This window comes from Ammospiza nelsoni, chromosome 2, assembly GCF_027579445.1.
Source record: "Ammospiza nelsoni isolate bAmmNel1 chromosome 2, bAmmNel1.pri, whole genome shotgun sequence".
In the NCBI taxonomy this organism is placed as follows: domain Eukaryota; kingdom Metazoa; phylum Chordata; class Aves; order Passeriformes; family Passerellidae; genus Ammospiza; species Ammospiza nelsoni.
Window position 1 is genome coordinate 15730317 of NC_080634.1, and position 13402 is coordinate 15743718.

At 40.8% G+C, this 13402-nt stretch overlaps 1 protein-coding gene across 1 annotated transcript in view; it reads left to right on the plus strand.

The window, feature by feature from the left end:
- The first annotated feature begins 343 nt into the window (after nucleotides 1–343).
- EMSY (EMSY transcriptional repressor, BRCA2 interacting) overlaps nucleotides 344–13402 on the plus strand; it is a 41522-nt gene continuing 28463 nt past the window's right edge. The window contains exons 1-6 of the mRNA XM_059494065.1: nucleotides 344–453; nucleotides 1427–1535; nucleotides 4888–4987; nucleotides 5631–5705; nucleotides 7930–8105; nucleotides 9329–9481. Of these exons, the coding sequence (XP_059350048.1) occupies nucleotides 1466–1535; nucleotides 4888–4987; nucleotides 5631–5705; nucleotides 7930–8105; nucleotides 9329–9481 (574 nt within the window). The 5' untranslated portion in view covers nucleotides 344–453; nucleotides 1427–1465. The remainder of the gene's footprint in view (nucleotides 454–1426; nucleotides 1536–4887; nucleotides 4988–5630; nucleotides 5706–7929; nucleotides 8106–9328; nucleotides 9482–13402) is intronic.

Consider the following 13402-nt stretch of genomic DNA (forward strand, 5'->3'; position numbering starts at 1 on the left):
CCTAGAGTTCTGCTGTACGCGGCTGCGTTCGAACCGCGCTAGCGCGCCCCAGCCCGGGCAGAGAACGCGCAACGTGTTTTGTCCCCTCCGGTAGCCCGTACCCGCCCGCCGAGCCGCGGCGGGACGGCGGGCGCCGCTTCCCACGCGTCAACACCGAGAGAACTATCGTTCCCAGCACGCTCCTCGTCATTGCGCATGCGCAGTGTTCATTCGAGCGTCCATCTTGGCACCAGTTTCTTCCAGCTCCTCACAGCACAAGGGAGGCAGAGACTACAATTCCTAGCGTACTTCGCGGTGCCCGCGCATGCGCAGCGCGCTCGTCCGCCATCTTGGCCCGAGTAAACGCCGTCGCCGCCGCCGCCACTAAACAAACCCGAGCCCGGCACTGGCGAGCGGCGGGGGGGAGGGTGCGGCTGCCGCGGAGCCTTCGATGTGCTGGGCACGGCCGGGCAGGTGGGTCCTGCTCCCCGCCCCACCCGAGGCCGTCCGCCTCAGGGAGAGGGGCAGCTCCGTTTCCGGGACGGCGGAGACCCGCCGCCCCCTTACGGGCCCAGGGCAGCGCCCCGGCCGACGCGGGGAAGCAGCGCCAGCCGCCGCCCGCTCCCTCCCTCTCTTTCCCCGATCCCGGCGGGAACGCAGCGCCGCTGGCTCCAGGCAGTGCCCGCGCCCAGGGCCGGGCAGGGCGGGCGGGGATGCCCGGGTGGCGGCTGCCTTCGGGCGTCCTTGCAGGAGACCCTCCCCCCTCCCGAGCCCACGCTGGAAGCCGCGGCGGCGTCGGGGCTTTTGTTCCCGGTGCCCAGCCCTCCCCAGCCCCGGCCCTTTCCCGGCCCAAGCCCCGCTTGCCCAACTCGCCTCCGGCCGCTCTTTTCCCTTTATTATCCTCGTCGCATCGCGGAGATGCGCCCTCTCTGCCCGCCACCCACGGAATCTCGCTGCGTTGGGATGGAGGTGTTCCCGTGTTTGGCTGGATTTTAGGGGGAGGGGGCTGGTGTTGGTATATGGAGAGCAAATTTTCACACACGGTGTTTTTGCCATCCTGTCATACAATATAGGCTGGCGCAAAACGCGTTCCCCGGGGGGAAGGGGAGCGTGCGGTTCGCTGGAAGAATTCTTTTAATAGGTACTCTGCATAAAGAGAGGGAGGAGACTTAAACATCATTTCGGAGAGCGTTTCAGGCTGAAAAAAATAGGCTTCGGAAGGAGACAGGACACTGTAAAAATGCTTGAGTGATGCGTTTGAGCTAGAGAGCATAGGAAGTCCATCATGCTCTTGTGAAACTGCCGAATTCCTTCATGCCACTACAAATGTTGGGGCGGGGATGGGAGCGAATGTGTCGGTGGAGTTGTGAGCAGGCTGAGGAGTTTACATTAATCTGTTTGGGAAATCAATAAATGATGGGCTTGAGCGTTTATATTCCTTTTGCAGCGAGGCTGAGCCCTGTGGGAGCACAGACACAAGGGAAGGATGCCTGTGGTGTGGCCTACTCTTCTGGACCTCAGCAGGGATGAGTGCAAGAGGATCCTTCGCAAACTGGGTACAGTAAGATACAGTTTGTGGGTCTGTATTTTGCCCTTTTAAGATTTGCCTTCATGCTGCTTGCATGAAATATTTTAATGTGTCTACAGGCAACTTGCAAGTAATTTCCTGCATTTTCCATGTGTCATTGGTTTGACAGCCCTGGCTTAAAGTTATGTTTGGCTGACACTCTCAGCCCTGGCAAAATGAGTAGAGAAGAATTGTTTTGATGTGGTTGAATCTCTCTTGGATGTCCTAATTGCTGTGTTGCAGGGCTGAGTTTTTCTGTCACTGTAAACATGCAGCAAAATTTTCAAAGAGAACCTTTGGGGTTCGTTTTTTTCCCCTGTTTTGTTGTGGTTTTTGTTGGTTTTTTTTCCCCTAGTTCTGTGTTAGTCACCTTTTTGTACCCCAAAAAAACATAGTGGAATCCTGGTTTAACTGTTCCTGTAGGAATGAATCAAATATTGAAATTATGATTGTGAAGACATAAAACAGGTTTTTAAAAAAATGCTGTTTGTGATTTGCAGTTACATAGGTTGTCAGGGAATTGGGAAAATTATGTCCTCACTCAACAGCCATAACCACAGGAATCTTTTTCATTGTTTCAAATGTAGCTCAGTACTTGAGGCTGCTGCCCAAGACAGTGGAAGATATTTTTGTGCTCTGTCTTTGTAGATCTAAGTGTATGAGGAGAGATGCTTCTGTTTTGGAAAGTACTAAAAACGTTTGCTCTTTCCTCACTTACCTGCTTTTGGCTACGGCAGGGGAGAGAATTCTTTGTTAGACATTTGATTTGATATAGTTGGTTTTGAGTTCTTATGGCTAAATTTGTGTAATTAAGGATTTGGGGTTTTGCCAGTTAAATGATGCTAGATGGGAAAAGAAAAAAACCTTATATTTTTCAGTTTCTTCTGAGGACTATAATCTGGGAAGATGTCAAGGAGAAAGTTGAGGCTCCCTCTAACTTCCTGTGACTGTCAAGTGACAGCTTTTCTGTTCTCATTCTGTTTGACTGCTAAGAGATGGTGTGCTGTATTTCTTAACTGTGCCAAGGTTCTCACATGGTGAAGCCATCTACTTTATTTTTTGAGAGTTGAGAACTTATTTTCCCTCCCTTTGCCCTTTTTATTTGATTTGTTGGGAATACGGGATTTGCGTGCTGTTGGAACAGTGATGCAGATGTTGCACACAAGGTTGCAACAAGCTGTACTGTCTGTTAAAGTGACAACCCTAAGTCTTAAGCAAGGCTCAAGAAGTACAAAAACTAGGAGAAAGCTCAGGGTGCCAAAAGCTTTTGACCAGATTTTGCTACTAAGTTTCATTAACGTAGCTGTGCTGGCTGGAAGCCTGGAAAAAAACCTTCCCCCCGAGCTAACAGCGGTGTGCTGGCAGAACCTTGCTGGTGCGGCTGAGCCAAACAGAACTGCAGCTACACCTCCTTCAGTGACATAACCTACTCTGACAGGAAGGGAAAAAAAAAATCAAAAATAATAATCGTTGTTTTGCTGGCATGAACTGTGTCCCCACAAGGGGGCCCTGGCTCTGTGAGCAGGGAGGAGGCACACACGGGACTGGGGGTGAAGGAGCGCAGGCAGTGGCAGCAGTAGCTGTGTGACAGTCACATGCAGAAATAGCCATCAACTTCAGAGGGTCCTGCTTTTCCAGCTCACAGCCCAACATCTAATCTGGCTAATGGTACAGCAGTAGTGGGAGTGCTCTGTAAGGAGTGAAGCAGGGATGTTGCTGAGGCTGAAATGCATCTTGAGGAATGCAGGACCTGATGTTGGTTGTGATTTATTACTGAATGAGGTGATGATTGTAGCACCTAACACTAACAATAATGATATTTACTTGCCAGCCCCATTTTAGCTAGTTCATGTGTTTTGTGTTGTTGCATAAACACAAAGGGGAGGAAGTTACAGCTGTTCTGTAATCCTTGCTAGCTTCCAAAATACCAGAATGTGCATTTTTACAGCTATAGTGTAGAGGCTCTTTATTTATAATGCAAAAGAGAAAAAAAGTAAATAATTAATAAATAATTATATGGTTGCATCTGAGAATTACTTTAAGTTGTTAACAGAGGAAAATAATTAGTATCATGAACATTGTAACATGATTGTCTAAATAAATGTTGATATTAGTAATAACCATTGCATTAATTAGTGAATGTTTTATAACTTAAGCTGTAAATGCTTCTGTAGGTCAGTCAGCATCCCTGTGCAGGCTGCTTAGTTAACCAAAATTACTCTGCTTTTTGTTTTATCTGCTTAATTGGGACAGGAGAGCAGAACTTATTTTCAGCACAATTCCTTGATTTCATTTGCAAATTAGCTCTTTGGAATCCTAAATGGAAACTTTTCAGAAAAGCATCAGTCTTTTCTTTTGCAGCAAACTTCAGAAATGTTAGGGTTTGACCTGCACCTTTTATTCTTGGTTTTGTGTAACTGGGATCTGTTGTGGGATTGTTTGGGTTGGCTGTTGAAATGGAAGTGTCTAATGAAAGGCACCTGTGTAAGGATCAAGAGAATTTTTGTTTTAGGTTTCCCTAAACAGTGTGAAGCTGAGAATAGCAAGTCATTCTTTGCCAAATTAGCAGGATTCATTATTTGCATTAGATGTATCTTCACCCTGTCTAGTAGGACAAAATTCAAAAATATCAGTAGCCTTTTACTTTTTGATTTTTTTAAAGTGCTGTTGGCATGACATCTGTCACTTGGAGTTACACATTTCTGGTAGATCAGACTTGTATTTTTGTGAGTTAGTCTTTGTGGTAGTTCTATATTTAAGAATAGCTAGATTGTTTATTTTGTGTTGAGCAGGTTTAATTCATTGTGTTGCATTTCTTTCAGATTCAAGCAGTTGTACCATATCAAGTAAATAGACATAAAAGATTATGATAATCACATTTGACAAACTAGAACTGATGTTCTCCATGCTGCTTAGGGAAAGGCATTCCAAGAAAATCAGTTGCTGCTTTGATAGTGTATTTCTTTTTCCAATCTGAGCTTTTCCATAGAGCTCGTAATAATGATACATGTGAAGAGAATTCTGAGCTACTCTAAACAGTTTCTTCAGGCTTTTTGCCTGAATTGTCAGGTCAGAGAGAGCTTGACACATTCATTTGGCTTTGTAAACTAGATAATCCTCTGTGATGAGTCAATTGTTTCATAGAAATGTTTTATGCTGCAGAGTAATTGACTGAGAGAGTTCCAAATCATCAATCTCTTTTGAAATAGCACTAAATAATTGAAAGACATGTTACTCTTAATGACTTTGAAAATTATTAGAATGCTGTCAGTAATATGAAAAACAACATTTTTTCCCCTTTGCTGTGAGCATTAAATGGAAATATTACTCTTATTCTTCAGAGCTGGAGGCCTATGCAGGTGTCATCAGTGCCTTACGTGCACAGGGAGACCTTACAAAAGAGAAGAAGGATCTTCTTGGAGAACTGTCTAAAGTGCTTAGGTAACCCTGATCTTTTCAAACTAAGAGCTATGACCTGTTTTCTTTTAAGGTGTTACATGGTTTTTCTTTCACTGAGATCACAACGTAAATCTGAATTTGGAGAAGTAATTCTCCATGTTGCTGAGGTTTCATTCCTGTTCTCCTTGGAGTTTTTAATAAGGAAAACAACCATCTTTCAGTGGTAGAAACCTTACTGGTTTGTTGATATTTCTTGGGATACTGAGTGTTAAAAGGGTTACAGCCAGGTCTTGAATGTACACTGGCTTGGGGTTTTGTCAAGGTAGAACTCCACGGTCTTTGAACACAAGGTACCTCAAGAAAGAATGCTATGTGTCCTGTGAACTTTTCTGCCTTATCTTTTAAACGTGTTGATCTCATTAGGAGGTTGGATTCTAGCTGTTTTTCAAGGATATCCTTTGAACAGTAATGTTCCTTTCATTCTTCAGTAATGCTTCTGAGCAATAATATGATTCATTCTCTCTGTGACAGCAAGGGTTAAGTGACAGTCTCTTAAATGTAAAGTGCTGTCCCCTTTCTTCTCTTAGATAAATTATTCATAAGTTTAATTTTAGCTGGAATTTTTAGATGAATGTTCTTATTTTCCTCTGATTAAAATATATTTGCTTTATTGTTTTTTGAATAGTATTTCAACAGAGCGACATCGCGCTGAAGTTCGGAGAGCAGTGAATGATGAACGACTAACAACAATTGCACACAAGTAAGTTCCAAGTAATTTTGTCACTGATTTGCAAAAGTACCTTTTGGGAAATCCATTATGCCTTAACTGAATGATAGAATTTTGAGGATTGATGGTGGTTTAAAGAACCAGTACTTAAAACACTGTATGGATGAAGGAGTTACTGTATTACATGGACAGGGACCTAGAAACAGTTATTTAGTACCATTACGTTTTGGATCCAAGGTTATCCCATTCACTGTACAATTGCTATGTAAGAAACAGTTTTTTGGCATGGAGACCATTCTCTAAGATAGACCAGAATAAACAGAGAATGGAGAAAATAGAGATGCTCCTAAATAGGATGAAATGTTTGCTTTTCTTTGTTTCTTTGTTTTGCTTTTAGTTTTATTTTAATCAGTTTGAAAAGGCTGTATTAAGAGGAAAGAGAAAACTACATAGAAAAGACAAAGAGAGGTAAAGAGGTGGCAGATTAGTAGAAAACAGACTATCAGCATAGAAAGGAAAAAATGGTCAGAGTAGAAAAAGCTGCAGCAAGCTGATGACATCAGTGTCCACCACTCTCAGCGATGCAGCTGCTGTGCTGGCATCAGCTGGGCTGGTTCCTCCTTGCATTTGCTTTCACAAGCTCCACATAATTTTGAGAGGTGGAGGAGCAGTAGACCAGGTGGTTATGTATTTTTGGTAATTACTTAATAGTTTTACTGTCAAGGACTGTCTTTAAACAGAGCTGCTCTGTAAGTGTCTATTTTTTTCTTATTCTGTGTTACAGCTGTTGACTTTTTTATGTTTACTGTTGTAGCTTTGGTGTTGTGAAGAGAAAAGAAAGGAAATAATATGAATAGCAGAACACTTGGAGTTAACAATTGTTTGATCCATGTCTAGTCAAAATCAGCATACTGATTTAGTGCTATAGAAAGACTTCAAGTTTTAATTTTCAAGTTTAAAGATTTAGAAGTATGCTGTTCACCAAACAAAACCCACCAACGTCCTTACATCCCTTTAAATAAATGTGGGGGGAATAATGAAAAGTATGTAGTTGTCAAATCAGGATTCTTGTCCTGAATCAAGTTTTCCTTTTAAGTAATACTTCTAGTCCTAGCATTTTGCAAAACATGAATAGTTTGTCTTGAGGTATTGCCCTTCAAAGAAATACTATAGTCCAGACAAGGTGCAGTTTTGAAGTGCTGATTTTCTTTATTTTTCCTATGGTGATTCCTTATGAGTGATGGTTGGTAATATAGTATTTGACTTACATAATTCTCTTAACTCATTAGGAAAGCCTACTTTGCTAGCTTTTGTACCCTTTATTTTTTGTTTTTAAAATGTATCTTTCCTTAGCTTATGTAGCTCTCTTTATACAATATGCATATGTATGAGGCATGCTGAAGCATACCAAGATTTAATAACAGAGCAGATACTCTGGATTTTACAAACTACTTTGTAGTAGCTCTTGCTGCAATTTGCTTGAACTATTTCATGTGAGAAGTTATTTTTTTTAGAATATATTAATACATTAAATGGGTTGATTTGCTTAAAATCATCACAGCATTGAAAAATAATTTGCCACTATGGTTTTGCTGATTTGACAAATGACTCATGTAAAACAGTCAAAAATATTTCTCCATCTAGATAAGAATGGTGTTTTTATGAAACATTCTAGTGTGGGTGTAAGTACTGAGGTTAAGAGCAAACTAGAGCAGAAGACAGCTTTCTGTTTAGAAAGATGCTGAGGGTGCATTTAAATAATCTCATGTTCTGTCACCTTGCTTGGGACTACTTTAACAAGCATCAGAAACTCTTTTGTTGAGGTAAAATAAAGTTTGTCTTAGAAGCAGAGAATTTTTCCCTGTAACATAATCCATTTCAATAGTCTTTCGTGATATCTGTTTGGTTTCTTGGTATTTTCATAATCCAGAAGTAGAGAGTACAGCAACTGTACCTGAATAGTAGGTAACCTAATGTGGGGGGTTTGAGTATGGCATTCACACACCTCTGGCCCTTGAACAGCTGTGTAAAACAAAACAACAAAAGAAGAGTCAACTCTTCAATTTAAAATGTGAGGGTTTTTATATCAGGTGACCAAAATGCAAGGGCTTTCTTGAAATAAAGTTGAGTATTGGTGCTCTACTGTGTCCTAAACTTCCTTTTAGACTTGCACTATTGAAAAAAAAATGTACTCAAACAGGATACTGAGTATTTGGAAACTTGTCAAAAAACTTACAGCATTTGCATTTCTGTTTAGTATGTCAGGGCCAAACAGCTCTTCTGAGTGGTCCATAGAAGGTCGTCGGCTGGTGCCGCTGATGCCGCGGCTCGTGCCACAAACAGCTTTCACTGTCACCGCCAACGCTGTTGCCAACGCAGCCATCCAGCACAATGCATCTCTGCCAGTTCCTGCAGAAACTGGAAACAAAGAAGGTGAGAGGAAGATGGAGTTCTGCTGCAATCTGTGGGAATGTATAAACAACGTCACAGTAGGAACTGGTGTCTTAGATTTTAAGTGTTAAATATTAAAGATATTTTAACGGGCCTTGGAGCAGCCCAGTCTAGTGGAAGGTGTCACTGCTGATGGCAGGGGTTTGGAACTATGTGAGCTTTGAAGTTCCTTCCAACCCAAACCATTCTATGAACCTATAAAAAAATCCAAATCTTTCTTACCAAATGTTATTCACAGAAATATAAAATACCCATTTTTTTAAGATACCTTTGTGGTATCTGCAACATTAATCTGACTGCTTTGTGTTATTGACACTCTAGCAATTGAAATATAAATGAAACCCAGTCTGTCAGGAAATGACATTAGCTGATTAACTTCTTCAGCTCTGTAAACTTTAAAAACTTGGACTAATGGCTAGATTTTGTTAAGTTCTGTAAGTGATGAAAGCTGTTTCAGAATGTTTTGTTTTAAGAGTGCAAGTAGGTTTTGGTTAAAATCAAGAAAATACAACTTTGGGTTTTTTCCTTCAGATTAAATATACTATGGGAACAAGTAAAAAGATTGCTTTCTGCTTTTCCTATGCTTTCTAAATAATGGTAGTACACATTCCAACTAGCTTGGCTCAGCAGACTTGAATTAGGCATCATACAACTGGAGAATGTGTAACACTTCTTGAAACAAGCTGTTTTATCCTGGTTTTGTGAGAAGTACTGTATCATTGTGTTATTACTTTAAAGCAATGGTTTAAAAAAACTGATTGGCACAATCAGTTCTTGACTACTGAACGAATTTCAATTGATGTACTGTTTTTTCAATTGATGTACTATTGAGGCCATAACACTTTTCTGTCAGTTACTTGTCTGGATGTGATCACTTATAGAAAAGCAAAAAGATCAATATATTGAATTAATGCTAAAATTAAAAATAACAAATTATAAAGTAAAAAATATTCACATTGGCAGCACAGATTTTTGGGGATGGGAGGACAGGAGTTTAGATTTTTGTGTTGTCTTTGAAGACCATTGATCTCATGGCCATGCTTAGCTCAAACTGGGGAATATTCCACAGTAACAGGAATGCAGAGGCAAAGCCACAGATAGTAAACCCAGTAAGTCTTTGGCTTCCATTTCAGTTGTAAAAATAGTGATAGCATATTGGGATTCTGCACTTCAGTTATATGGAAGGTGTCTTTTCTCCTCTTCAGTGGTGGTTTGCTATTCCTACACAAGTACCACTTCAACCCCAACATCTACCCCTGTTCCAAGTGGCAGTGTAGCGACAGTGAAGTCCCCCAGACCTGCCAGTCCAGCCTCCAATGTAGTCGTCTTGCCAAGTGGAAGTACTGTTTACGTCAAAAGTAAGTGATACTGGCACCTGATTAACAAAAGGGAAAGAAAGGGAGAGCATGGCTGAGGCATAGACCAAACTATACACTCCAACACTGGGCAAGTCATTTCAGGCCTTTGTGCCTTCATTTTGTCTAGAGAATTAATTTATTGCTTCCCTTTTTTCAGATAAATAGTGTTCAGGATAAATCCACTCACTGCAAAATGCTGCAAGGACAACAAGTGAAAAATATTTTGAAAAATGTTTCTGTATATCAGTGAATTTCTGATCCATCTTGTTGAGAACTAATGCATAGTAGTCACTTAGTTGAATTAGAAAAGGTTCCTCTCTTCCACTTTCACAGTTGACATAGAATTTTTTAATTTTTAGATGTAGTTTGGCAGGGGTTTATGCTTCCATACTATGGAAGTAGTCTGGTCATTTTGTGATTTACCTGGAAGTCAGTCTTAGTGAAGCTTGTGTTCCTTGGCAGCTGCGAAAACTTCGTACAAATTCCTACCAGAAACCCATCTTCATGTAATTAAATCTGGAAATCCAGGACATAGAATCTAGAAAAGGTCTGTTTTCTTCAGAGGGTGTATGTGTCCCCATCTTGTTTGGCTAGTAAGTCAGCCAGTTCTAAAAGCAGATTTTATTCTCTCATATATGCCCTCATCATGGCTAGCTTTATTTTACTATTAAATGTTTCCTTCAGTTCTTACTTGGTTCTCTCAAAGCAACAAGTAAAGATTAATAGTAGATAAATGATATTTAGATGTAGATAAATGCTATTTTTATGCTTGCTCTGTATACCTTTAATATTTAAAAATATTTAATTGTTAAAAATTATTATCTTTATGCTATATGTATACATCTGCATAAGTTTCTAGCTAATCAGAAATGCCACTTAGTACATAAATATAATGTTACTTCCAAAAAAAAACAACCATTGTTAATGGCTCTGTCAACTCATGAAACCCATTACATTTTTCATTTTTCTGATCTATGCACTAATCACTTGAGTTTAGTTTGAAGATTCAGGGGAAAACATTCTTAACATCTAAAAATTTTAGTGTAGGCTTTATTGAATTAATACATGATAATGAATATCAAATAAGTCTAGACACATGATACAGGGATGATAATTTTCATTGTCTGTCCCTAGATTTAATTTTTTCCCCCTACTTCATGTGCTTTGTTTTGTTGTTATTGTTTTTATTCTTTTTTTTTAAGGAATTGTGTGTCTTTCAGAATATGTTACATCAGTCACATTGATTTTAACAAACCTGCTTAGGAGCAGATTTGGGAGATCTGAGTTGCAGTCAGGACTTTGCCACTGGTTTGTGGTGTAACCTCTTCCAAGTCACAGTCTGACTGAGCCATTAACCTTTCCATGGCTCTGCTTCCTTACTTACCAAGTGTGAGTTACAGTCAAAGCTGTATTACCTTTTAGCTAAATGTCTGTGGAAAGCTTTGTACAGCAATTTCTAACATGAAATGATGAGAATAATATTCTTGCAAAACCCCAGCAGTGAAAAGAGGAGGTGAAATGAGCTGTACTTAACATAAAATAATGGTCTGCTAGTTCAATGTTAATTTCTGATGTCTTGATGGGTTGGTTGATGGTTTTTTTTTGTGGATGAGGACCACAAAGTTTTTTCTATTTCTTGGTGCCCCACCAAAATAACAACTGTGTCCTAGCATGCTAGCTGCATGTGGATTTTGGATTTAAATAGATTCTGAGATTTTTAAATGACTGCACACATTCAATGTGATTAGTGCACTCATAGTTACAAGTTTCTATAGTGCACTCACAGTAATACTTAGAAGCCTGTCCATAATAAACCTGAAATCAAACCTCTGCTTTATAGAGGGAGGTCACCACTAGGCTTATTCAGGGGCATAGGGTAAATTATTGATTAGAATATTTGATTGATTGAGAATAGGATAGAATATATTGATTTGAAATCTGGTTTTATAGATCCACACTTCACTTGTACTGCTACAGCCAGCTAAAGCTACATTTTTGAAGTTTGCTTCTCCTCCCCAGTTCAGTTTTCTGTCTCTGTAGATACAGTTGTCAGCCTTTGGACAGGTATCTGCAAATGAGCTGCTACTCCTGCTGAGAGAGAATACCATTTTTCCTGTTTCCACAATTGCTGTTGTGGTCCTGGGCAGTTTCTTGTTCATGTTAATTCTTGCATCTTCACTTTTTGAATGCCAGAATATTAATGTTAATTAGAGATTGGCCATAATTAAATCTTGGCCCTAACTAGAGATTGACTACCAATCAAGTTTGCTTTGATTACCAGCAAGATTGCTTTTTGCTGTGATGGTGTTCTTTGTCTTTAAGCTCCAGGCACATGGAACAAGATTTTCAGTCATCTTTTGCATAGGCAAGATTGTATCTGTTCAGCTTCTCTCTGATTGTTTTCCTTTTTAAATGGTTTGACACAGGTTATCATGGTAAACTTAAATAACAGGACTGCAGATTTGTCAAGATTGGAAGAGACCTTTAAGATCATCTAGTCCAACCATCAACCCAGCACCATCATAGTCACCCCTAAACTGCATCCCCAAGTGTCTCATTCAGATACCACCTGAACACTTCCAGACTGTTGTCCCCCCAAGCAACTTATTCCAATGCCTGACCACTCTTTCAGTGAGGTTTTTTTTTCTAATACCTAATCTGAACCTCCCCTGGCACAATTTGATGCTATTTCCTCTTGTCCTCGCACTTGTTACCTGGGAGAAGAGTCCAGTGCCCATGTGGCTACACCCTCCTGTCAGGGAGTTGTTGAGAGCACGAATATGCCCCCATAACCTCCTTTTCTCCAGTCTGAGTCCCCCCAGCTTCCTCACCTGCTCCTGCAGCTCCAGACCCTTCTCCAGCTCTGTTCCCTTCTCTGGAAGTGCTCCAACACCCCAGTGTCTCTTGTCAGGAGGTGCCCAGAAGTGACCCCAGGACTGGAGGTACTTCAGCAATTCCCAGCATAGGGAATGGTCATTGCCCTGGTCCTGCTGCCACACCAGTGCTGATACAGGCCAGGTGCCATTGTCCTTGCCCACCTGGGCACACCTGGCTCATATCCAGACAGCTTTGGCCAGCATCCCCACATCCCTTCCTGCCTGGCCACCCTTAAGCCACTCCGCCCCCAGCCTGTAGCTCTGCATGAGATGGTTGTGATCCAAGGGCAGGACCTGGCACTTGGCCTTGTTGAACCTCAGCCCATGGATCCAGCTTGTTCAGATCCTTCTATAGAGCCTTTCTGCCTTCAGTGCTACCAAGCAGCTGTGAGAGGTTTGCAAAGTCACTAACCTGTGTGTGGTGGTGTTTGCAGGGGTCCCAGGATGAGGGAAGAGACAAGAATCGTGACTCCATCTTTCAGAACACTGATTTATTATTTTATATTAATATATTAAACTATACTAAAAGAATAGAAGAAATTATTTCATCAGAAGGCTAGCTAAGAATAGAAAATAATGGAATGATAATAAAATCTTGTGACTGACCAGAGAGTCTGAGACAGCCAGACTGTGATTGGCCATTAATTAAAAACAACCATGAGACCAATCAAAGATACACCTGTTGCATTCCACAGCAGCAGATAATTATTGTTTTTTCTTTTCCTCTGAGGCTTCTTAGCTTCTCAGGAGAGAAGATCCTAGCAAAAGAATTTTTCATAAAATATGTCCGTGACACCTGTGCCTTTCCATAGTTTATGAATATGTTGCCTACTTTAGCAAGTTTCATTTGGATTTGAGATCCATTAATCATGCTGTTATCCTTTCCTGAACTGAATATTGCAGCAGATTTTTTTTCCTATGTGTGCAGTATATGATTGTGAAGAAGAAAGAACTCTTAGGAGCTTGGATTTCTTTTGTTTTTCGTTATTGTGTGCTAGGTGCCCTTTTATATCTGTTGCACAAAATGCACCAAAGAAGGCAAAAG